Below are 26,163 nucleotides of genomic sequence, written 5' to 3' on the forward strand. Positions count from 1 at the left end.
TTTTTCTCAAAAAAAAGAAAAAAGAAAAAGAGAGAGAGAGAGAGAGAGAGAGAGAGAGAGAGAGAGAGAGAGAGAATCACAGCGTTCATAAGCGAATTCAATATCTTTAAAGTTTTTACGATAGGTGAAAGGAGATCACGAGCATACCATAACTTCAGGAAGAAAGAGATTGTTTCAATAGGTCATATGTAAGACGTATATCGTTGATTTATTTTTGAATAATGCAGGCTATCATTATTCATTGTGACTTCCACCGAAGCTGAGCTGGAGCAGTTTGTCAAAATTGGATATTCGAAAGTTAGGTGTTTGAAATGCTAAAAGAACTCGACTTCCCAAACAGGGCACCAGATAAAAAAAAAGTGGCGTACCTGAATCTGCTGAAGAACTTTCTTCAGAATTATCTTCGACTTTTCCACTGCTAGTGAATATCTGATCGATTTGACTGGCTCCAACTTCATCAACGTCTGTGTCACTGGAAGGAAAACCCACCACGCTTTCTGGGGAATCTAAAGAAAAAGTATTATAATAAATGTCAATGCAACAGTTAAACATGTAAAGTGAGGTAATACGTATGACATTTGATAAAAAGAGAATTTTCTTGATGAAAAGCCATTAATTTAAAATAAATTTTAATAAAAGCCATGGCGATACTCGGAAGTATTAAAATAAAAGTTGATGACCTATTACAATTACCTAGTACAATTAGGGTAACATTCACATCTGCTCTACCGAACCCATTAACAGCTCTGCACATATACAGGCCGGTATCTTCGGGTACAGCATTCTTTATACGAAGAACACCATTGCCTTGTGCCCGGTAACGATCGTCACCAAAATGATCGAGAGGTTCTCGATCACGATACCATTCGAAATACAACGTATCTGGATCGGCTTCTACTGGGCACGCCAGCTGAACTGTTGTTCCTTCTGGCACCACTCGCTCACGTGGTTCCAGTGCTTCGGAGAGAAGTCTTGGCGGACCTTTTGTAAAGATGAAATAACATTGGGTTACATTCTAATAAAACTGTCATGTGTTCGATAAAGTTTAAAATGATGCAAACGTAATAAGTTTTATGATAGGCAACATATTCGAATTTCAATTTCAGCTCATGGATAGATTAAAACAATTCTCAAATGTCACGAATCTGTACTTAATTTCGAATGCTCACGAGCATTCTCTTTGAAATCGCTTATTGCGAAAGGGATTGTGTGATATACAGTGCTATAACTAGGATTCTTGTCACTCGTCAGTAGGGGCAAATTTGATTTTTCCACCCATTCCACTGCAAACTCAACAGTTTTATCACAAAGGTTTTTGAATTATATTTCATTCTTTTCATTCATAATTTTACTGCCCTTTCAAGATTGGGGTGCTAGGCGGGAGGACAAGAATGGTTTCATAATAACCATTACATGTGGTATATATATATATATATATATATATATATTCACTTTTTTAAAATAAATATAACCAGCCAGAGCGAGTCAACAAAAACAACAAAACCGAAGCTGATCCCTAGCTAACCAGACAATCCCACATTTTAAACTAATTCCACATTGCTCGTCAGAATAGGTTTAGAGCGGGACGACGCGGCCTGGCAGTTATATATATATATATATATATATGAATGTATGTGTATTTCTCTTTCCTTTATTCCAGTTATTCTTGCATTTCATGTCCACAACACACGAGCGTACTCATACTGTCGTATTCATGTTGCTCACCGTCTTACGAGATGGCACGGGTGATCCCTAATTGTATATATATTCCCCCACACATATTTCTATTTTATATATTTTCATCAAATCCACCGGATAGTGAACTCAACCCAATAAAACTAATGTTGGCTTCTAGTCCGCAAGTTACCAAACCCATTTGCTCACTAATAATGTGTTAAAAGTATAAGGTGTTAAATGAGAATCTTATTTCACAATAAGATTCTCATTTCGTTTGTTCTTTTTGTATCCTGTGTATATAATATGATAAGTGTAAGGTAACAGATGAGATGGCATGGGGACCCCCTCCAATTGCTTTTAAAATATACTTCCATCCTAATATGCGTCCTAATTCTAATTCTCCTAATTCTAATTCTCCGTCTTAACGAAACCCCGAAACTTTTCTCCAACTCCCAACCCCATCTCGTCTGTAATCACCACAAAATTTGTTAATCGCGACAGTACCCAATTGTGCCGGGGAAAATATGTTGTAAAAATTTTGTTTGTTATTTTTTTTTCTTTTTTTGACACAAAATAAAGTGTTCCGGACTCTCCCACGAAGTTGGGCTGGAAGAGATCTCGGCAACGGGATAAGTCCAGTGGCAAAGTTCTGGCGTTCATTCATTGCCCTTTCAAGATTGCCACCAGGGGAAATTGCTTTCTGGGCCCAAATTCTTACCTCCTTCTTACATATGGTACATAATAATGCACATACGTTACGTGCGTATTATTCACCAAACGATTCAGTTGAAATGTGATATTGATAAAATCTTCTTGTTAACTTCCCAATATGATTTACGGATCATATCATCTTACATTTATATCAAATGTTGTTAGTTATATAAATACTCTTATTTTAGACCGGTAAATCAATATTTATATGGATATTACATTTATCAGTCATTCTGAAAGAAACAAACTTTTCTGCTGCTCTTCCTTGCTTCGGTGGACTTCAACAAAAGAAAAGAGTTCATGAACTCACTTGATTTGCATACTCTGTGATCGTTTTATCTTTTGATGAATGGTCACGTAGGTCAATAACCAAAGTTTGTAAATTGGGGATAGTTATTGTAGATTTGAATTGTTTCACCTCTGGGGTTATAGTAATTGATTGAACAAACCATACGAAAAACCATATTGAAAAAAATAGTCTATCAATAAATTTTGAGAATGAGGATTGAAGATTGAATACTCATCACAGAAAGTTCAAAATCTGGTTGAGGGGTTTACTTTGTAAACCAACCTTTTCGTACATTTCCGCTACCATGACCTACTGGACCACTCGTATATAAATGATCACCTGCCGACTTTATTTGTGGGAAGTATTCGGAACTATGGATGAAATATCGTGCGTGCATCATAAAAACCGCCCATCAAAGTTAGAATGCTTATTAAAAAGTCATCGATTATGATCCTCCATACTATGTTACACAGATAGGAGTTGGGCCTTTAAAAGTAGTTTCATATCAGGAGCTGTCGTCTTCTTCCTGTTTGCAACAATTGTCTTGGAAGCGATGGTCCGAGACCAATATTCGCATAACGACCGCAGAGCGAGGGCCTTCAACTCACAAGAGGGGCGAAGGCCAGTAATTGTTGTTATCGCGTGTTGCTTAACTTTGGTGGGATACACTTCGATAAAGCTGAAAGTATAAGACACACGGATTCTCAAAAAACCTTTTTGTTTCAGATTCCGAACTTGATCCTTCGTGGCTTCTTCGGGAATTGTGTAAGTCTACAAGGTAGATATATGAAAGCTTAAAATTATCACGTTTCTGGATCTGGTGTATAAGTTACCTCAAATTTGTAAATCAATACAGACTGTCCCAAATTGTTTGCATTACAAATATTTCTGCAACCTTGAACACATTAGAAACATACTTTCAATTATAAAAAGTTTTCAAATGACGTGCAGTTACTCAAAATCTCAAAAGTTTGTTTGAGGGGTCGATTACATAAAAATAATGAAGAAACTAATCCTTTATACACTTCCATATATGCTAAAACTTCCAATCATCGAAATGTAGATCCCGCTTTGAAATGCCAATTGCAAAACAAAAAAATTCATATATTTGAATGTAATATTTATAGAGACATTACGTATGTAAAATAGACATTACGTATGCAAAATAGACATTACGTATGTAAAATAGACATTACGTATGCAAAATAGACATTACGTATGTAAAATAACTATGTTTGGCCACTTATCACTGTATTGGCCAGTTTTTACTGGCTCAATGGGCCCACGCCTAGGTCCAGGACAATAAGATACTCGCCTGAAGTACCAAAAGATGTTTAGAGGTGTCGTGAGTTCGATACCCGCCCGGAGTTCGTCCTTGTCAGAAGTTTCCTGACACAGGGGTACAACAGAAACGGCGACATGACCACAGATAAATGATTGCTACCGAAGGGAGTCCCACATCGAGGGGTTAGCGCACCAATCTCTCGGTGAGTATGAAAAAGGCTGCCATTCGGAATCGGCAATAAATTGTAGGTCCTGGTCTAATTAGCCCTCGTGTGCAGAAAATGACCGTGGTGCGACAAAAATGATCAAATGATCAAACTGGCTCAAAAGTTGCCATTTTTAAGAACTGCATTAAAAATAGAATGAACTCAACCATTTTATTTTTTTATTAACAACTTTGAATTTAATTTACGTTTCACAATTTGTGAACCACACCCTCAATCATCGGCGACTAATGCTGAAAACTTCAGTCAAATATATCGGTTAATATTGCATTTAAAATACTGTATATGCATGTGAATGACTCCTCAGAGCCGCATTTACATTATTTGATTGTTTTAGCACGCAGGGTCTATTTAAAAAATAATTTTTTCTTTTTTTTATGTATACGACCACTTGGAAACTTTGTAAACAAAGGGGCACTTTGCGTAAAAACCTGTCATTTTAAAACTTTTTGTGATTGATAGTATTTTTCTAAAGTCAGCGGTTGCGAGATGTTCGAAGTGCAAACAATTCGGGACAGCCTGTATAGCAGCTCACGTTTTTCTATAACAAACAAATTGCTTTATCTTTTGAAGAATATGACACAAAATCTCCAAGACAAACGATTTCTCGGAATAAGCACCTTTAGTAAGGGGAAAAAAAAAATCGATTTACAATATTTGTGAACTTGACGTTTATTCTGAGAAGACGTGGCACTTATTCAAAGAAATATGGTCTAATGTTTATTTTTTCCATAATTATGAACGCGAAAAATGGTGCAAATAAAACTGAAAAGTAAAGAAAGCGATAAGATCAACGTATTATTGTGCTCATCGAGTAAACATCACCGAGTCACTCTAAACACTAAAATATCTGAGATTTGATGCATTATGTTGATTGCTGTATCACACATTTCACATCTGCAGTTAAATTTAGAAAAACTGAATTTTATCTTAAGCTCATTTCGTGTTAATGACTGCTTTTATCTTGAGATAACTATCGTGTACTGTATATATAATAACTAAAAATATAAGATCGCCATTGAACATTAAAAAATAAAGCTTTTCACTCAATCTTTTTTTATTGTAAGTACCAATAATTTTTTGGACGTAAGATTCAGAAAAATGGAACAGGTTTTTATAAAATTGACGGTTTTTTTCGTAAATATATGTTTCTTAATTTGGCTTATAAGTGTAACGCTCAAGCAATATCGATATAAACTTTTTTGGTCAGTTCATACTTTAAGCACAAATAAAGAAGATAAGTTATGCAAATGTGTCTGAACTCATTTATTGCTATATTATTCGCGAATGGCGTTTCCTTTGGCGCTTTTTACAACGCTTTTTATATTAATGTTCTTTCATTTGTTTTCTCAGTATTTGTAATTTGCTGATATAGAATTACGCATATCTGTAAACAACACCCTCATAAATATATTGGGAACCCGGGAAGCAACATGCATGTTCTCCGGAAGTATTTTCTGAAAATGTAGTCATCCTGTTATCCAAGAGAGTTCATTTAATAAATTAGAAAACTGCTTTGAAATTTAAATATCGGGCGACAAGTTTATTTCCCTTACTAAACTAAAATAATAGCAAGTTCCTTATGTGAATGCCCTGATGATTTCTGAATCACTGGAGAAAAGTCATGCACACTTGGCAATCCTGTTCTGGATTAAATTCAATTTGCCATCACATACCGCGGGCCATGTTCCGAGAGAGTTAACCTCCTGTTCAAATACTGTTTTACGTTTTCCCAAACTTTCAAGTTGGGCTTAATGAAATTCCTCGAGTTTATTTCTCAGCTGCTGGAAACTTGGATGAGCGTGTTCATCTCAAACTTTCTATTCGACCTGTTCTTCAAAATTTCCCTTCGATAAATAACGGCTTCTCATGTGGATGAGGCTCTCCCTTCCCAACTCATTAAGGATGGAATCTTAATCTACTCACTTTAATTGACGTGAGCGTCCGAAGCTGAGCGCTTCTAACGATTAGTAATTATTCTCCATTTCATAACAGTATAGGCCGACGGTCAAGGACGGACAGGTGCATCAGGTTCAAACAGAGTTCTATCCCGTCCTTCGCTAAAATGTTTTCTCGTGAGATACACCTTGCAACTAGTCGAACGTACAACTAGATCTACTCAGCCGATAAATTATGCGATACCTGAAAGACGTGAGGGGTTTTAGACATATTGCGGGTGAATTAACTAACAAATTCTACGACGACGCTCACGCATATATAAAAATATGTCTCCCGGAAACATATGAAATTTCGATCGTTTTTGCTAATTCACGCGCAACTGAAAAATTATGAAAAAAAAATTATTGAACGAGATTTTCGTATATACTGTGTATGGAATTATTATTATACAGGATGCATATACAGAGTGATCAGCGAATAAGCCCTTATTTCAAAATTAAATATCTCTACAACAAAGATCAATAGAATTATGCGGTAAACGGTACGTTTATTAGCAAAACTGTAAAAATGTTGTACAGAAATTTCGAAAATTTAGTTTTTTTTTAAAATTTTTTAAAATTAAAAAAAAACAAAACAAAACTGGAGATTTTGGGGTTCCGAAAATCCTCATTTGTGTGAAGAGAAACCACTGCATTCGCCTAAAGTTATCTCAAATTTGTAGACCAATAGGCTATGAGAGTAGGACGAGGACGAGATGTCAAAAATGCGACATGCATTTATGCTCGAACAAAGAATGCTCGACAATTAAATTGCTTTTATCAATATCGCACCATGCCACATTTAACAAGCTGAAACCCAGACTACACATTTGTATGCGTCCTGTATTTTCGATAAAATTTGAAAAAAAAAAGTAAATGTTTTCTAAAATTTATGTTTTTATTGGTTTTTTTTAATATCAAGAATGAAAAACCTCTTAAAAATATTAAAAATACCAAAAAATGAACGCTCGGGTCTGAAAGGAATAAACACATGCTTAATATTAAATTATTCATCCGTTAAAACAAGTTGTACCCATTTAATCTTGAAAACAAAGCAACACAGACAAGAATCAAAATTTTCGGAGGGGGGGGGGGAGGTTAACACTTAACACATTTCTTTCATTTCTCCTTTTTCTAACTTGGTTTTTTTGCGTAGCAATAAGCAGTTAGGTAAACAAAGAATCAGCCGCCAAAAATCATTAGATATTTTTAATTTCTTTCCATGAATATTTAATAACAGTAATGACTACACGAATCTTTCACCGCAGGAAATGTTTGCATACCCACACATCTGATTAAATTGGAAAAAAATCAGTTTTACAATTCAGAATAAACGTTAAGTAATAGGAATTTCGAATAATGCTATTAGCAAGAAAGAAGACACCACTTATAGTAGGTTGAGGACTGCCGAAATAATTGTATTCGAAAGAAGAAAACACTCATTATTTGATACTGACTTGCTAATTAGCTTTCATGGGACAAACAACATGAGTGGGAACCATTTTTTTTAATGAACAGAAAACGTAACAAAATACATTAGAAGGGCAGAATAACGAAGAGAAAAATACGCAGAAGAAAGGACATATACACAAATCCACCATGTGACCTTCAAGGAACTACTTGTCCTTCCAGAAAGTGAATAATAATTTCTAATAATAAATTACTATTTCTGATAAAGAAACTTGTTATAACATTCTATATACATATACACGAAAAAATATGCACATGCATCGTTAATGCACATGAAAAAATCCTTTTTATTACAAATATTTTTATTGTATTATTGTTTCGAAAACGATGCTCTTTGTAAAACTAAAAATATCATAATTTAACCTCATGTTACTATGATTATTAGCGTGATAAAGATTCAGTATTTTTTTAGCTAACTAAAATTATTTTTGAATAATGTTTTATTTGTTTTTCGGTACTCGATATTCATTTCTCCTTCTAGTTGATGACCTTCATCAACGATGATGATTCTTTATATCAACCGTCCTTCATTTACTATTACAAATTTTATTATCCTGTATACATAGTTTTGTCTTATGGTTAATGCGTGGCACTCAGTTCTGTTTTGGTTAGACGGATTATTTGTTATTAACAATTTAATTTTATTATATATGTTATAGTAAATGTGATAAATCGGTTATTACACATAATAACCAGTTATTATGCATAATAACAAATCGTCTCGGTAAGTTTGAAAAATTTATCACTTTTACCGGCGAATATGCATAATACCCTAACTTGGTTGGTAAATTTGATAAATATTAAAGAAATATCACTTTTACTACTTCATCAAACCTGGACGCGTAATTGCAATCCCTACTTTCTTAGTAACACAGGAAGCATTAGCACGCCGATGATTGGTTACTGCGAGCAAAAAAGCTAGCAAGACATCACGAGAAGCGGAGTTTTGGGCGCAACTGAATTTCAAAGTTCATTAACGAAAAATGAAAGCATTTTTTATTGAATCAGTAAATGATAGCTGACCCCAGCTTTGCGAGCCGTTATTATTGTCTTCTCGATTTAAGTGAAGCATTTGATTAAATCAGAAACAAAAATGGAAACGGTTTTTATTAAATCAGTAAATTACAGCAAAGATGGGAAAAAAAATTTGGAGGGGTTTCAGACAGAATATCGAACACAATCTGCGGTATATGAGTCTCGTACTATAACCATTACTCCAACGGTGGATGTCGGATTCAAGCACAATTAAATATGTATCTATTATTAAACGTCGCCAGCAAAAAATTTCACCATAAGTGATGTAACGGTGCATCACTCATTTCGGTCAATCACGATGCGCTAAATTTCTACAATGTAGCTAGAAATGTAGGGATTGTTTATAAGCAACTTCGCCATATCGCTATATTGCAATTTACTGCCATTAATGAGATAGGTTGGAAATGAAGGTGCTGTCTATTGGTGGTCGCCTCAAGTTCGTTAAGGAAAATATCTTATCCATATCCTCCCTCGGGTTCGAGCCCAAGACCATGACAGCAACCGTCACGGTGGTAGATGAGAAGCTTACCACCTCGCTACTCGGGCTGAACATATCACTTTTACCTTAGATTATGCATAATACTCACACACAAGCGTCTCGGTAAATTTCATAAATACTCAAAACATCACAACTTTTAACGGCGATTATGCATAATACCCAAGTGCCGTTGATAAATTTGATACACGATAAAAAAAATATCACTTTTACCGGTGATTATATATACTATCCAAACGTTCCTGGTTAATTTGATAAATACTTGAAATTTATCACTTTTATCATACGTAATACACTAGTGTAATTGATGAATTTGATAAAGATGAAAAATTTCCAAAGGAGTCTAGAGAGAGCATGTTTGATATAGTCCCGATATAACAAACTCCTATAACAAATAATATAAACCGATACAGATTTAAGGAATAAAAACATAGGTTTTCCGATTCGTTAAATCCGGGTTCTACTGTATGAGCAAACTTAGTTTGGAAAAATTATTCAAGAAGCCAGACATTGTTTTTTTTTTTTTCGATCAAGTTGTAGAGCATCAAAGTTTTAAATACTAATAAAAATGTAAAAAATTCTGCTTTTATCTACTCTTTTTTGATAATTTGATGCCCATTTTAACATTGTTCATTTGAAGTATATCGAGAGTGTGCACCACTTAATACCCATAATGTTTTTCAACATATAGATCAAGGTATATAACATTGGAAATCTTAATATTTTTGTCATCATTAAATGCATGGAAAGTATCGGAATCTTCAGATCGTAATACGTTAGTGGAAGTATATTTTCTTGATAGCAAAATAAAAATGGCAAACAAAATTTGGGAAACAGTTTCATAACGGATGATCACGAACTGTTTCTATAAATTAAGCTTTGAACATGGTCAAGAAATTCTGCAGTGATGCTGATTCCAGAACGGTGGAATAATGTAGCAGCTAAGATCAATTAATATATTTAATAAATTATTAAAAATTAGGAAACAGTTCCGTAACACCAATGATAAAAACTTTCAGTAATTGATAACCATTATCCTATGTGAATGTTGATGATTAAGTTGCAATTTGTAGTAGTTTTCAGATCCAGGATAGATTAATTGGATAATTCGTATTTCGGATAATTCGAACTTTTTCCCAGTGACTTTGGACTTCGAATTAGTCAAGTTTGACTGCATATCAAATGACAGATTTAAACATAATGTAAATGGGGTCATTCAAGTATTACGTCAGCATCGGGGAGGGGTTTTCCGATTTGCTGAACTTTGATGACGGGGGGGGGGGGTTTGAAGGTTGCTTAAGTCATCAACCACCCCTTTTTGAAGATATGAAATATTCTAAGCTGCTGACGAAATTTTGCTGACAGGGGAGGAGGGGGGGGGGTCAGTGTTTTGCTGACTTTTGCTGACAAGGGGGATGGGGAAGGGGGATCAAAAATGGCTGAAAATCTTCTTACGTAATACTTGAATGGCCCCAATTGTTATTTGATTTTTAACCTATTTGGGGCTGCTGGAGTTGGTCCTTTATGAATAATCTAATTAATTTATTTTACGAAAATGATAATTTATTAAATGCAGTTGAAGCACTTGGAAAATATTTAGAGAAATAGCGTTTTCCTCATTACTTTAGTATTTTTGATGTGCAACTGAAATAATAATGCAAAGCCACCGGGGCAACTATTGCTTACAAGGCCGAGGGAGACAGGAATAAATACTTTAAAGAGCGTTTTCTGATGATATTAACAACGCAGATTTAGAAAAAATGCCAAAAAGCAGCATGGATTTGGTTGCGCGTGATGATAATATTGTCCCTCAATATAAGGACAATCCCTCTACAACGATATTTTCTCTTCGTCTGCAGAGTATCGTTGTATCGAGGTTTCACTGTAATCATAAAAATAAGAAAATAATTGTTGCCATATAATGCTCTTATTCGTTTATATGAGAAATAAAACATGAAAAAACGGGAACTTCAATAAATAGGTGAAATAATATAGTGCAAGGCCACCACATGCTATGAATAGGTAGGAATCTTTTGCAGGTTCCCAAAGCTAGAAGTTCTGATGGATTCTTTTATATTCAGAGTTTATTATGTAAAAATAAACAAATACAATCGATCTCGAATTGAACACACAAGATAAGATTAGAATTCATTCGTTCAAAAGATAAAAATTGTTATATCGGGGTATGATTGACAAAGATATGATTGAAAACCGATTTAACGAATCAGATAAAACCAAAATTTTTATTTGTAAATCGAGGAAGATCACTATATAGGAGTTGGGTTAATGCAAATTTCCAAGAAATTCTATAAATTCATTACATCGAACTTCGTTATATCGGAGTCAAATGGTAGAATCCATCAAATATCAGTTACAATCGCCTAATAAAACTGAGGTCTAATTATAAACGCACAAGAACTTATAAAAATTCCTTAAATCCCAGTACCGGTGGGCAAAAAGTCCGTAGAAACTTTAAAAATGAATAAAAACCGAAATAAAAAACGGTTTGCAGGGTTAGCATCGCTAGGTCACGGGAATTTTTTAAGATAGGAAAAAATAACTAAAAAACAGACAAAATCATTAGCAGGCGTTTCAGGTTTCCATGGCCTCCTCGGTCTCTCCAGATTTGACACCGGCAGACTTCTGGTTATGGGGATATTTGAAATCCCGGGTGTATCGATCCGGTCCATCCAATCTGTCGGAACTGAAAGATTCGATCCGCCGAGAGGTGTCATGTATACATCCGGGCCTGCTGCACTCTGCTGTTGCTAGATTTGTGACTGGCCTGCAATGTGTTATCCCCTGTGGTGGCGGTCATGTGGAACACATACTGCTGTAATAAACGATTTGGAGGCATTCTTTTCGTTATTTGAGTATCTTTTCTTTGACTTGTGTACGTCAGTGCCACCTAACGGCTGTTTTTTGAGTTTTTTCCTGTCTTAAAAAAAGTTTCCGTGACTTGCGATGCTAACTCTGCAAATCATTTTTTATTTCGGTTATTTTTCCGGTTTTTATGAATTTTTAAAGTTTCTATATACTTTTTGCCCACCCTGTATTTATTAAATTAACCAACGACGCTTGTGGGGTACTATGCATAAACGCCGATAAAAGTGATAGTATATTTGTAGCATTTATCAAACTTACCAAAATGCCTGGTAAGTATGCATAATAATCGGTTATTATACAAATACAATGCCACAACATGCAAAATACCCTACGAGGTGGCTGAGAAAAAGATGCAAATAACAAATATGGATGTCACATGTTTCTAAAATATAGCAACCGAATTAAAAATACAATTACAAAAACAAAAGACTATATATACAATGATAAAATATAATACCATGCCCATAAAAAATATTTATCGTTTTAAAAATATATACGATACATAACCGCATTTATCACATTTACAGTAACATATGTATAACATATATATTATCTAATTCATGTATGTTAGTATAGTATGCACCTCCTCAAGCGGATTCCATAAGTTACTATTGAGCATATCCACGCATAAAATATATATTTTATCTGAACCTTTCTTTAAAGGTTTTTTTTTGCTGTGATTATTGAAAATTAAGATGCAATCAAAACCTACTTGATACGATATTCAAGTCTGTGGTCGACAATTCAATTTATAAAAAATGAATTTTCTAAAAGTTTACCAACACACAAAATAGAAGTTCTAATTTCTTTGTTTTCTTACTTCCATTAAAGTGGTCAGTGGAACCATTGAAAACTGAAATTTTATTTATGGTAAATGACTGCAATGACTTTTTTTATATTTTTTTTGTGTACTGGTGGATGAAAATTTGGGTGCATAAATAATAATTCACAGATTGAATCGCTATTCAATTTATGAAACTCCAACAGATAAAATTGTATTATTACGTGAAAAAAACTACGTCTAGACGTTTGAATTGGTGCTTCATTTTTTTATCAAAGCCATAATAGTTCATTATAGTCAATTATGGCTATCATTATTGCTTTCTTACAATAGAGTGCGCTAACATAGTTATAATCACTTTTTATGGTACCCTCAATGCTTTAATATGAATTCACGAAAAGGCGTGGGTATCGGTGAGGTTGGTATTTTTACATAATGTAAAAATTGATTTTACTATAATATAATAGAATATATTATATTCATATATTATATTCATATATTGTATTCATATATTGTATTCATATATTATATTCATATATTATATTCATATATTATATGAATTTTTCTATTTACACTCTAGACTGGTGTTGCACAAGGTTATGGAATGGAAAATAAATGGATGAATAATTAGTTAACGCAACACAGAAATAAAGAATATATATTTTACGGTAAACGTCGTACATTCGATGTTTATGTGCAATCGCCAGCTGTTATACATATACAGGGTGCATGGGTAACGGGGCGTATGCCATTATAGTAAAATGTACTTTTGCAAGGGGTTGTATAAGTACTAAAATAAAAAAAATAACTTTTTATGCAGTCCCCGTGTGCCCGAAAACCCAATTAGAAAGTTGTTGCCCTGTCCCTCCTGATGCCAACTAGAAAAATTCCACTTTTCTATTATAAGTGTAATATTCTAAGTGCAATATTTACTGAGACTATTTAAATTTAAATTAAAACCGAGGAAAATTGGGAGAAAACAGCATTAAAAGCGGGGAAAACCGTTTTACCCACTTTTAATGCTGATTTTTCCCGACTTTCATCCGTTTTTCGAATTAGAATATCGCAGTGAATATTGCACTTAGAAACGTGGAATTTTTTTAGTGGGTGTCATCAGGAGAGACAGGACAATAACTTTCCAATTGGGTTTTTGGGCAAATGAGGACGGTAGAAAAAGTTAAGTTATTTATTTTATTTTATTAACTATTCAACCCCTTGCAACATGAATGACATATCTGAGTACTACACGTTATTTGGATACTTTTTCTAACTGGAAGATGCCTCTTGGATCAACGGTTCACCAGTAAAATGCCATAACCTCCTGTTACCTATGCACCCTGTATAATCACCAACCATTTTGTAATGTTGATAAATATTATTTATGTTCTGCAATTATCATATTTACCGGTGATTATGAATAATAGCTAGTTCGTATTGGCGAATGTCATAAATCGGCACTGAATTAATCAAAGTTGACAGAGACATCAGCATAATCGTCAGTCTAGAATCGGATATGACCGGAGTTGGTGTGTGGTAAAGTAGTAGTGAGTTTAGGATTTGAATTCTATTAATTAAGTCACTACCGAGTATATACATTTTGTATGTAAATACAGCTGAAACCTTTTCACAAGACTAATAATAATATTTTTATATCATCTCTCTCTCTCTCATCTTCATATCTGCTTTCAATTCAACTAATTTTTTGATAAAATGCGGCGCAGGTAGTGCTAAACTGGTGATTTTTTTAAAGTTTCTAATTTGATTGCTAAATTGTGAATTTTTATACCATGATCAAATTTAGAATATCGTATATCATTTAATCCGAATCCTTTATAATTGATCCCCAAAAAAATTTGAATTTTTTTATCATTACTCTTCTTAGATGAACATCGAAAAAGCATGAAAGTTAATTTTACAAACTAAGTGAATGCTGCATATTTATATAACTGGCTTCACTTACCATCGTTCACAGTTAATTTTGATATTACTTAAAACCCCGTAATTTTCGCAATACATTTTCATATTTCGTACGTAACTATTACTCTTTCGTTTTATTAATGAGAGCGTTACAACTTACATTATCATATTTGTTATTACAATTGTGCACACAACAAGTGTAATTTTTTTTTATTATATTACTACCAAGACTATACAAACAATATAAACAAAGCGGCAATAACTTTTCTCTTTTTCTACAGTTGTTCTAAAAATTATACGGGCCTTCATGAGCCGACGGAAAAATATCAATTATCAGCATTACTCTTAGGGGTTGGATTAAATTTCGTTTGGAATCATGCGAAAGTTTTCGTAAAAACGGAAAAGTTGATGCAACTCAGCTTTATTAGCGTGATTTGTTTATTTTGAATGTGGTCAATTAGAGTGATGTATAAATGCCCATGCGTGCGTGATATTCCTATTAATATTTAGGACCAACTGTGCGGTTTTTCATTTCCCTCCTTGTGTTTTAGAGGTTGCGTGCACCATAGAAAGACACTCTTTTAAGCATTGCGCTCTAACAACATTAGACAAAAAAAAAAATTATACCATGCGGAACTGAATTCATGGAGAAAAATGGAGCGGGGGATCTACTGGAGGATGAAATTTCTAGCAGCGGGTAGAGATATAAAATGCGATGAAGGCTATTTTAAAAGATCATCGTCTTGTGGAACGACAAAAAGATCGTCCTAACCGTCAGCTCACCTCCTTAATTCATTTTCAATGGAACGCTTAATCGTCTTGCTGTAGAAGCGAGTGAGATTATTTGAAAATAAAAGCTAGAAGAGAACAACAATGATTTGTTGGTATACAAAAAAAAAAAAAAACAACAACAAAAAAAAACAAAAAAAAACACGCTACCTAGTTGAAATGCAAAAGAAAAATAAATAAGTAAAAAAAAAAAACGAAATAAAATAAATAAAAAAGTGAAACAAAATAAAATAAATAAATATTTAAAATAAGACTTAAACAAATATAAATAGATTGTTGCTATATATTTTAGATTTTTTTTTTAAGTACAATGAAAAAAATTAGAACCATTCTATGTTTTAATTTTATTTCTTTGGTAAACCATTCTTGATTTACGAAGGTTTTTAACAACTGGCTGTTGCGAAGATATATTTCGGAAAGAGAGAAAATTCAACTGCCCTTGCGGGGAATCGAACCCACGTCCTTCCACTTTCCGGGTGAACGCCCTAGACCACTAGACTACAGAGGCACAGAATCTCTCAATCTTTCCTTGGAGCTCGTGTACACTTGGAGCTCGTGGGCAGTTGAATTTTCTCTCTTTCCGAAATATATCTTCGCAACAGCCAGTTGTTAAAAACCTTCGTATGGTAGCGGCGAGTGACGTCATCCTTGCATTCTTTATTTACTTTATAAACAACAATTAGGAATTATTTGAATTTACAGCAGTAAACTCATGCCATTCATACTCATGATGATGCTATAAAGTTCCAAGTTTTAGATGCGAAATTTTTTTATTTTACAGGAAACATTCTGTTTCAATGAAATTGCACTGCTTACAAAGGATTTCTATTTTTATTCGCTATTTTTTTTAAACTGATTGTATGCCTGAAATTTTTTTTTCGTTTTTTAAAAATAATTTACTGTTCCAGAAGTTGCGATGTATTTTTCTTACTGCCATAAGTACTAGTATGAATTTCATGTGACGACGCACAAAATTGTGCTGCATATGGCAATGAAAAGCCAATTTTTTTCAACTTTTTCCTTATTTATCATTTTCCGCTATCACTGAGTGACTTAAATTTTAAGATCATGTATCGGAAAACTTTTCACTAGCCGCCTAACGATACTCGAAGTAAAAGTCATTTTTAACCGTTCGATCAATGTCAGAAAAGTTTTTTTTTCGCAGTTTTCTCTGTAAAAGCGGAGCTTACATAGTTTTTTTTTTGTCACTGCATTTCTTTTTTGTTTGTTTGCTTTGTTTCCTTTTTCGACAAAAAAAGTAACATCTTCTTTTAAAGTTTACGCTCCTAGTGGCTACAGTGAATTTTCACTTCAATCTGAACGACCGATCAAGAAGAATTTCCAGAAAATTTAACATTTTAGAAAAAGCGATCTCATAACTTTTTATAACTTAACGAATTTCAAGCTTCAAATATAAGAACACTTATCCAAAGTATGTAAACTTATTCCAATGTATGAGAAAACTCTTCCAGCCGAATTTCAGAAAGAAAATAAAGTGACATACTGTATTTTATAAAAAAAAAGTTGATTTGTGTAAAAAGTTTTCAAGTGAAGCATTCAAATGAAAAAAGATCGTTTTCCAGTTTTCCATCAGACAATAACAATCAGAGATATTTTTCATGTATTGAGTTATACTTTTAGACTTTTAATGTCTTATGCAATGTATCATAATCATATATATATATATATATATACTGATTTTTTTTCTGTTCGCAAAAATAGAATATTTTAATTCATAACAAACACTGACTGTTCCCTTTGAAAACATTTATTGACCGTCTTCAAGAATATTTCATCGAAAATATCTCACCTTTCTTCAATTTGACAACCACGGTGCACTCATGAGCTATTGGATCAAAGTCTATTTATCTATTTAAAATATTTTAATAAGAATTCGGTGCATTTTTTTCACATACACTTTTTAATTCCACGATATTGTAAGGACAGTTTTATAGTAATACTTACCGCATTTGAAATAAGTATAACTAAAGACGACGTAGAATGTTATCTCATATAGTTATTTTAAAAAAATGATTTGTTTAATAGATTGTAATTTTTAACTATTGTTATATCTATAAAATTTAAGCATACATAATAACATACATAATACATGAGATATTTCTCTTCATATTTCAGTTTCGGATTAGGAGCTATTATAAGAACACATCTAATAAATCATTGTCCGAATGACTCAAAGATAAAAAAACAGGCGTTTTTCTGTGTGGCATTTCTCAGAAAACAGCCTAGAAAAATAAACAAGCCTGACAAGCAATGAAAAAAATCGAAGGAAAGATTACGACGTATTCAAATAAAGACTAATATTTATTTCATTCTCTTTTCAATTTTCTTCTGCTGTTTTAAGTACCACAGCACTGAACCGAATGTTCATAGATGATTGAATAATATACGTCTTTGTATGCAAATAAACAAATACACTGTGTCCTAGTCCTCTTTGAGACAAGAGACTTTGTCCCGCTTGAGTGATGAACAAAACTCGGTATTTACACCAATCTTATGAGTGATTTAGCTTCAGCCTACATTAGGACGTTATGGGCTGTTTACTAGAGAAAGTCTGATCTTTAGGGTTTCATATCGTCTCTGTGATCGTGAAATTCAAAAATACACTATCGTAAACATTGGCGATCAACGAATAAACTACAGATAGCCTTCATAAATTGTATACAATAGTTGAGTAAAACTTCTGAGTTTCAGGACAACTCAAATGCAGCATTGACTAATGAAGTTGGTTTTCTGTGGTTCCCAATTTCAAGGCACGAATGCGAGCCGATCTCCCCTTTAAAAAGTCTCACCACAGAGAGCAAAAGACGTACAAATAGACAAATGTAATTCAATCATAAGACATCACTCACTTCACTTCTGAAATATAGATGACAGCACCCAAAAATCAACCACAACACTACATACGCACTCAGACTGTTAGGTACACACACAGTTACACTTCCGGCACAACTCACTAGGTAGTAAATCGCCCATAGATTGCGATAGACCCGAGTTATGCTCGGTTTGAAAGAAAGAAAGAAAGCATTGACCAAGGAAGTAAAATGCAAATCAGGAAGGTAACACAAATTAGGATCATGCATACAGATCGAAAAAGATAGAATGAAGTCCTTTCAGTTTAGTGATTTAGCAAATGTTTCTTCTGCGCAGACTTATACGTAAACCAAAGGAAAAAAAAAATTGTCAACATAGATCCTGTCCAATGACATCTGGATGTCCTCCGTTTAGTTTGTGAGTGATGATTCACTTGGGGATCGCATCTTGTTTTGAAAAGCTCCATGTCTGTTTCACGGCAATTTGTACCTTTATTTCAGTCCCCAAACAAATTTGAGCGAACAATTTCAAGCCGACATTCCTAAATCTTTTGGGAGTTTTTTCTTTTAGCCAATACAAAAGGCTTTTCTCGAATTCTGAATTTTGTGACGAATGGCTAAGTGGAATAACGCAATCTCTCGTAAGATCATTTATTTTCTAGACGCGGAGTTCACAGATTTAGACTGTCTCTACTTTCCGAAATTCCTAAGGGAGCTGTTGTTGAACAACAGGCTGTAGACAGCTAGATAGATAGAAAGACAGAAGAAAGGCACGAAATTCTTGCATGCTATGTAAATTGATTGCACGACTCCAGTACGTGTTAGAAATGTTCTTCGACTCCTTCGGGACATTATAAAAGTGAATTAATTGCACGGCTGAGAAGAAATCGAAATGATTTTTGGTGGCAAAATTTAGATTGTCTAGACGTCCACCATCAGGATGAATAGAAGAACACAAAAGTTTCAACTAATGACATGTCAATTAAACTTGGATACTTTTCTTACAGTCGATTAAAAGTGGAGATTAAATTTTAATATTGACTACTCTGTGAGAGGTAAATCAACGGTTTAAATATTTTAAATTTTTTTCATTTGTTTTAAAAAATTAACAATATTTTATTCACCTAACAGCAATGAAAAAATTAAATTGACATTTAATGACGTTGGTCATACGAACAAAAGTTTTTTATATAGGTATATAAAAGTCTAGTTTACATCAGTTATGACATGAAGCATCATTAAGTTATATAGATTATCTCTAACATTTTTTATTTTAAATGAAGAGATTTTTTTGAATAATTACTGTTATTGAATTAAAAAATATTTTTGCAAAAACATTTTGAACCAATCAGTGATAATTGATCTATCAATGTTTTTTGTTTGTTAAATGTGAAATAAGTGAATGAATTCTGTCGCTTGTAGTAGAAAAATAAGTTATACCATAAATTAAACTAACGTAAGATGAATAGAGAAAAAATTGAAAGACTGATGTAAATCTAAATCAAAACAACTTGGGATGAAGCATTCGCTGAGCGACTGATGCGCATATGACACCGGAACACTGAGAAACAAGATTACCTACCTCATCAGCTTCGCATGTCGTTTTGCACACCAAAGATCTTAAGAGGACTTCAGATGCCAGAATTAGTAGTGAATTATGTGGAAATGCCAGTAGATTTGCGAAAAAAAAACTGTATGCTGTAGACATTTCGAAGAAAAATAGTTTTCACGAATCATTAACTCTTTTTCAATGTAAGAAAAGAAGCAAATGACTTGCGATATCCAGAAAAAAATATAGAGGAAGACACAACTTGGAGAACAGCTTTCGATGCAAAGGATAATATTTTTCCTAATATATCCAAAAACTAGAAATTTTCGTTATCTTGAAAAGAAGTGATTAAGCTATTTTTCTATTCCCAAAGCAGCCAAAGAATGGCAGATAATTATGGCGGTAACAACCAGATGATTTTTATCACGTCATAAAAATATCCATGATTAACTTGTCCGCATGAATATGAAGGAGAGAAGGCGCATAAAGGTGTGGTGGAGTATCATTGCTGTTATCTATAGGACACGTGGTTATTTTGTAACATAGAATGAAAAATTACAATTTGTTCGAAATTATAAGCGTCTTAGATTTATCGTACACTCAGTTAAAAATTAAAGTTGAGGATTCAATATTTTCACTTTTGTTCGTATATAAAAATCACAAATTACATTTCATGAAAATTTTCTTCATATTTTATTAGGATTAAAAACAAAAATGTAACTTTAAATTAATGGAATCTCATACCTTTTAACATGGTGAAAAACTTTGCTCTAATAGAAATATAATTGAAAATACTATTTATATATACATAGCAATTGGTTTATTTCAAATTTTTAAACATGTTTTTGATTGTATGATCTATCCTTAGTTTACATATCTCTGGCACTTAATTTTTTGTAAATTTTCAAAAAACAACAACAAAAAATCATTAAAAACTGCTTGCGTGCATGATAAACTACCATGACATCAATGTAATTGTTTAAAAATATCAATTCAACATATATAAATGAAACTGTTCATTTCATGAAATGAATCAAAAGTTTGAGATTTCGTTCATTAAATCATATTTAAAAATAAAATTTAAATTTCAAAATTTTTTAAATTTAAAATTTAATTTTAAGTGAGATCGAGTCAATGAAATCTCAAACTTTTGCTTCATTTCATGAACCGAACAGTTTCCTTTACATACATTTTGAATTGATTTTTATTCAATTACATTGATGTCATGGTATTTCATCACGCGCGCAAACTGTTTTTAATGAGGTTTTTTTTTAAACTTACAAAAAATTAAGTATCAGAGATATGTAAACTTTATACTAGTATAGGATAGCACATATGATCAAAACTATGTGTAAAATATTTTAAATAAATCAATGGTTATAAATAATATTTTTAATGATATTTCTATTAGAGTATAGTTTTCACCATGTTAAAAGGTATTAACTGAGTTTCTGAGTTACTAAGGATATTCTAGTTTAAGGAACTGGTACGTTATAGTTCATCAGAGGAAGATAATTCTTAATTCGTAGTTTAATAATTTCAAGATTACAAAAATTTGAAACAGCGCTGCTAAAACAATGTACGAGATACAATTCGTTAACTTTGCGAAATGGATCCACGCCTTGAATACACTCGAAACGTGGAAGCCTTTCTTGTTTTTCGATTAATCAAAGTCAGACGAACAACAGGTTTGGAAGTGTGTCAAATAAACCTCTTTTTTTTCCCCCTTCGAGCTACTATTTCGATGATAAGTAAGAATCAGTTTCAAGTGAGAAGAAATTAGTTACACCAAGAGCATTTTTTAATGACTTCCTTATCCCGAAAAGAATGGCTGACCCTTTTGATTACTGCTTCAACACACCATTTTTGTTGAGGGTGTCACAATTCGACTTCTGCCATTATTTTTTTTTTGAAAAGATACATCCTAAGCGTCAGAAACGGATGCTGAAATTTATGCTAGGTTTATAAAAAAAACCTCGTAGTAAAACATTTCGAACTTTTTAATAAAATACAGAAAAAAAATCGTGAAAGGTATTAACAAAAAAGATGAATCGATAAATTTTATTAGTTGAAATGATCGATGAAAAGAGATGACGTTCGAAATTTTTCCTCAGCTTTTAGAAGCATGAATATGTATTTCTCTCTCGTAACTTCATTAAAACGGAAACTTTCGTTACCCCACAACATGTTATATTTTTGATCCAAACACATTTTTTTTTCAAAAACTTTCTTTGAATTTAAATTTTCATAAAATCTTTATCTACCAAGGGAATGAATAATGATGAGGAGATGCAAATTTTCTGAGGTCAACGTTTTGATATTGTAATACTTATAGCAATTATGAGACTTTATAATATGTATAATTAAAAGTATTTGTGTAATCACAGCAGAGAGGGAGAGTTTTCAATAATAATGTAAGCTAGTGTTTCCAACCTTTTACATGTCGCACACCCACTGTAGTGAAAGTCAATGCTCCGTAGACCCCGTAAAAGGTTAATTTCAACGCTACTCTTTCATAAAATCTAAAATGTATTGTTTTTATAATTTGCATATCAAAAATTGATCAAATTACTATTTCAAAGCAATTGTAGTAATTTATGCAAGAATTCATGCAATTGTAGTAAATGAAATGATCTCGTGGATTTTTACAAAGTACTCATGGACCAAACATTAAGATAAACGATGCCATGGGAAGCATTTTGAAAATTTTTCTATCGACGCAATATTTACTGGTTATTACACAAGTATTTCATACATAAAAAAACAATAATAAAAAAAACTACGTATACTGAATATAGGAGTATAAGTTTTTTGCAAACAATTGCTTATAATAACGAAAACCACTTCGAAATTCTTTACCCCTCTGTCACAGCAAATGCTGCTGAGAGCTGTCTGGCAGACATGTTTCTTTCGCACCTTGCAGTCAATGCTACATAGCGGTCTTACACGTGGTGGTAATTCTTGGACGACCTGCCACCGGCCTTAGCTCATGAATCTCGTGATTTGCAATTTTTGCCACAACCTGTAAATGACACATCGAGGCATCTTCAGAATTCTTGGTAATTTGACCTGAGAGTTTCCGGATTCCAATATTCCAAACATTTTTCCTCGGAAGACGCTGTAATTACCCTTTTTCAACATAGGGGAAAGTTTTATTACATAAATTGGCGAAGTACTCGGTATCATAAAACCATAAACGCCTAACCCATTATACTGGTTTTAAGCGTCTTGCTAACTGTGCACGCATTCTTCACACATACCACGTTGTCTTTTCCTAACATTTGCATATTCGCACACTTAAGGATTTATGCAGATTCTATCTGTCTATAAGTCAGCACTGTACCTGTTTTGCCATATTAAACCCTCTACATTTTTAGCACTTTTAGCTCCTGATATTCTTGACATTTGCACACGACTGTATTTTGAGCTACATAGAAGCTCATATTATAGAATCTGTCAATATTTTTTAGACTTCGTAAAGTATTTACGTTTTCAAAATTTTAAATAACATTTAGATATACAATCGATCCCGCTTATAATGTTCCCACTTAGAACGTTTTCCCGCTTAGGACGACTTATTTTCGTGGTTCAAATAATTCTCATTGCGATTTCCCGTTTAGAGCGTTTTCTCGCTTACAACGTTTTTTCATGAGGGTATTTTGAAAAACGTTATAAGCGGGATCTACTGTATATCAATTAAGGTTAATGTGAGGTTTGAATATATGTATAACTTACTTTGAGCTAAAGAAAATTCAATGCCAATGACCACCAGCAAAAAAAGACGGAAGCCTACAGGGCTAAAACTGCAAACAGCTGGCCACATTCCTCACATCTTGCAGTGGTAATTCTTTCTACAGCACCAACTGTAACCAAAGAGTCAATTGTTACCATAACTCCATACATTATGAATATCATCATACATTATTTTTAGTAAAACACTTTTATCTCGCAAAATAAGGAAAATTAAACAATATTCCTTTTCAATATACCGTATTTTTCAACCAAAAGGCAAATACAAAATACGGAATCAGAAGCCACAACAGGCAAATCTCCCATGCATGGCCAAATACATTGTAAATTATTTCTAATCAACTTTTTGGAGTTCATCATTGCAGAATGAGACAAACGTGACAAGTGATTCAGTTTGACAAAAAAATGCATTCTGAAATGTCTACTTTAGACGTTAGAAACATTTTCGCAGTTAACCTGTATATTCTGTATTTGGTATATCGCAAAAATATACGAATGGAAACGTATAGAAAATTTAGCTACCGCCATGGTATTTAGCATCGATGATATGCAAATGATCAAAAATTTGGACAATAAAATATTTTATTAAGAAATGTTGGGTTCAACAAGATTATTTCGGTATCATGCCGAGTTCTGGCGCGAATGTCCTTTGGGTGATTATCGAGTCCTCATGTTACTGCATCAGTATATATATGAAGCTGGGTTAAATTTTCAAAGTTGTGTGAAGTTTTTCGGGTTAACACGAAATAAATCATGACGAACATGTTATTCATTTTTCCGCAAGAAGCACCGTTAGAAATTATGTTTATAGCTTGTATTTATATGTTTTATATACTATAAAACTCCTATATACTATAAAAACATACTATACAAAAACCCATGATTCTAAATTCATGGGACAAACTTCAGGAGGGGATATAAGACACTTAACAAGCATTTCTGGTCATATAACGCGTGGTTGAATCGCAATAGCAAAGACGTTAGAGGTGCTTTTCAGAAAGTGCACAATAACACTTCACCACAGTAGCAAATATTACATTTTTCCATCGGATTTACTGTGATGCGAGCATCCGAGGGTGCATATGGTTCTAACAAGTTGAAGTAGATCCGTTTTTACCGGGAAATTCTAAGTTTCTCAAACTCTACATTTCTGCTTCAACGGATTGAATACGGTAAGCTCATTTCATGTCACCCATCTCCCACCATATCTTCTCTCTCTCTCTCGCCTTTTTTTTGTGGGTCCATCCCCTGGGCATGGTGTACAGGATTTCTATTGACACCTTTCAGGACCTCATTGCCAAAATTAGAATCATTAATGCGTCACCAATGTATTTTATCACAGAATTTGCACTTCAACCTTTCATATTTGACCACACATTCCATGACAAAAAATGCTTGTTTAGGTGTGTCCTATCACTTCTTAAAGTTTGTCCGATGGATTCTGAATCACCCTGTATATGCACAAAACATAAATATGTAAATGGAATTGTAATTGTAATTCTAGCTCAATGCTAGAGTTAAAATATTAAAAAAAAAAGAAAAAAAAAATCAATATAGCGTTATTCGAGCGCAACGACCGATAAAACAATGTTTACATTTTATTTTCCGTGATCTTAACGTCACTATTTCTCAAAGTGGAAATACTGAACGGAGACGCCGAAAACCCATTTGTAGGAAATGTCTCTCTCATGTACTACTACCAAAAGGAGGAGGAGTGGCTATTTTGTTTTGTTCTATTTTCCCGTCTTTAGACAAACAAATAACAAATAAACAAAGGTTCTTTCTATCTACCACGGCACTTTTTTTCATTGCTGCATGTGGTGATGCTGAGCCTCGCTCTCTTTTCTGACCTTAACGTTCGCTCGTACACACAACTCATTCTCTCTTTCTCTCTCTCTCTCTCTATATATATATATATATATTATATATTTGTGGCAGACCAGCCCATCAATGCAGGTGCGTTGTACAACGTTGCTTCCGCTTTGCTCCTAATGATGTAATCAGTTTTGGATCATGAGCGGCCCGTGATACTGAACATCCCGTTTTCCATTCCCCATCGTTTCTTCGTGAAGTCTGATGCTATTGAATCGATAACCGATCTATAACTGGAGAGTTTTTCAAGGGGAAATATCACGTAGAAAAAATACTTTTTTTTTTGTTTCTCATTTTCAGTTCAGACGTTAAAGTGATATCTCTGGAAACTATGTTAGACCTTTAGTACAGCACACAGTTAGAAATGCACTTTCGTTTAGCGAGGCAAATTTTCCTCAAATACTGTATATTCATGCCACACCAAAACTAAATAGCCTGAGAAAAATCTTTTATCTTTTTATACAAATACTAACCAAAACAGGCAAAATGCCCAACGAGGTGGCTGAGAAAGAGATGCCCATAACAAAATAACAAATATGGATGTCATATATTTTAAAATACAGCAACCCAATTAAAAACACAATCATAAAAATTATAAACAATATATACACATGATAAAATATTATACAATGCCCATAAAGAATATTATGGTTGTCTTATTCTAA

At 33.3% G+C, this 26,163-nt stretch overlaps 1 protein-coding gene across 1 annotated transcript in view; it reads right to left on the reverse strand.

Annotated features, from left to right (window-relative positions):
• The window catches only part of LOC149080592 (fibroblast growth factor receptor-like 1), a 49,616-nt gene that overhangs the window by 11,935 nt on the left and 11,518 nt on the right, over window positions 1–26,163 (reverse strand). The window contains exons 2-4 of the mRNA XM_089239735.1: window positions 23,612–23,739; window positions 694–981; window positions 369–506 (exon numbers count right to left, since the gene is read on the reverse strand). Of these exons, the coding sequence (XP_089095861.1) occupies window positions 369–506; window positions 694–981; window positions 23,612–23,699 (514 nt within the window). The 5' untranslated portion in view covers window positions 23,700–23,739. The remainder of the gene's footprint in view (window positions 1–368; window positions 507–693; window positions 982–23,611; window positions 23,740–26,163) is intronic.

Source organism: Pholcus phalangioides, unplaced genomic scaffold (assembly GCF_987345545.1).
Source record: "Pholcus phalangioides strain wild (caught in Gottingen) unplaced genomic scaffold, Ppha-v1.0 ptg000011l_1, whole genome shotgun sequence".
Classification (NCBI taxonomy): domain Eukaryota; kingdom Metazoa; phylum Arthropoda; class Arachnida; order Araneae; family Pholcidae; genus Pholcus; species Pholcus phalangioides.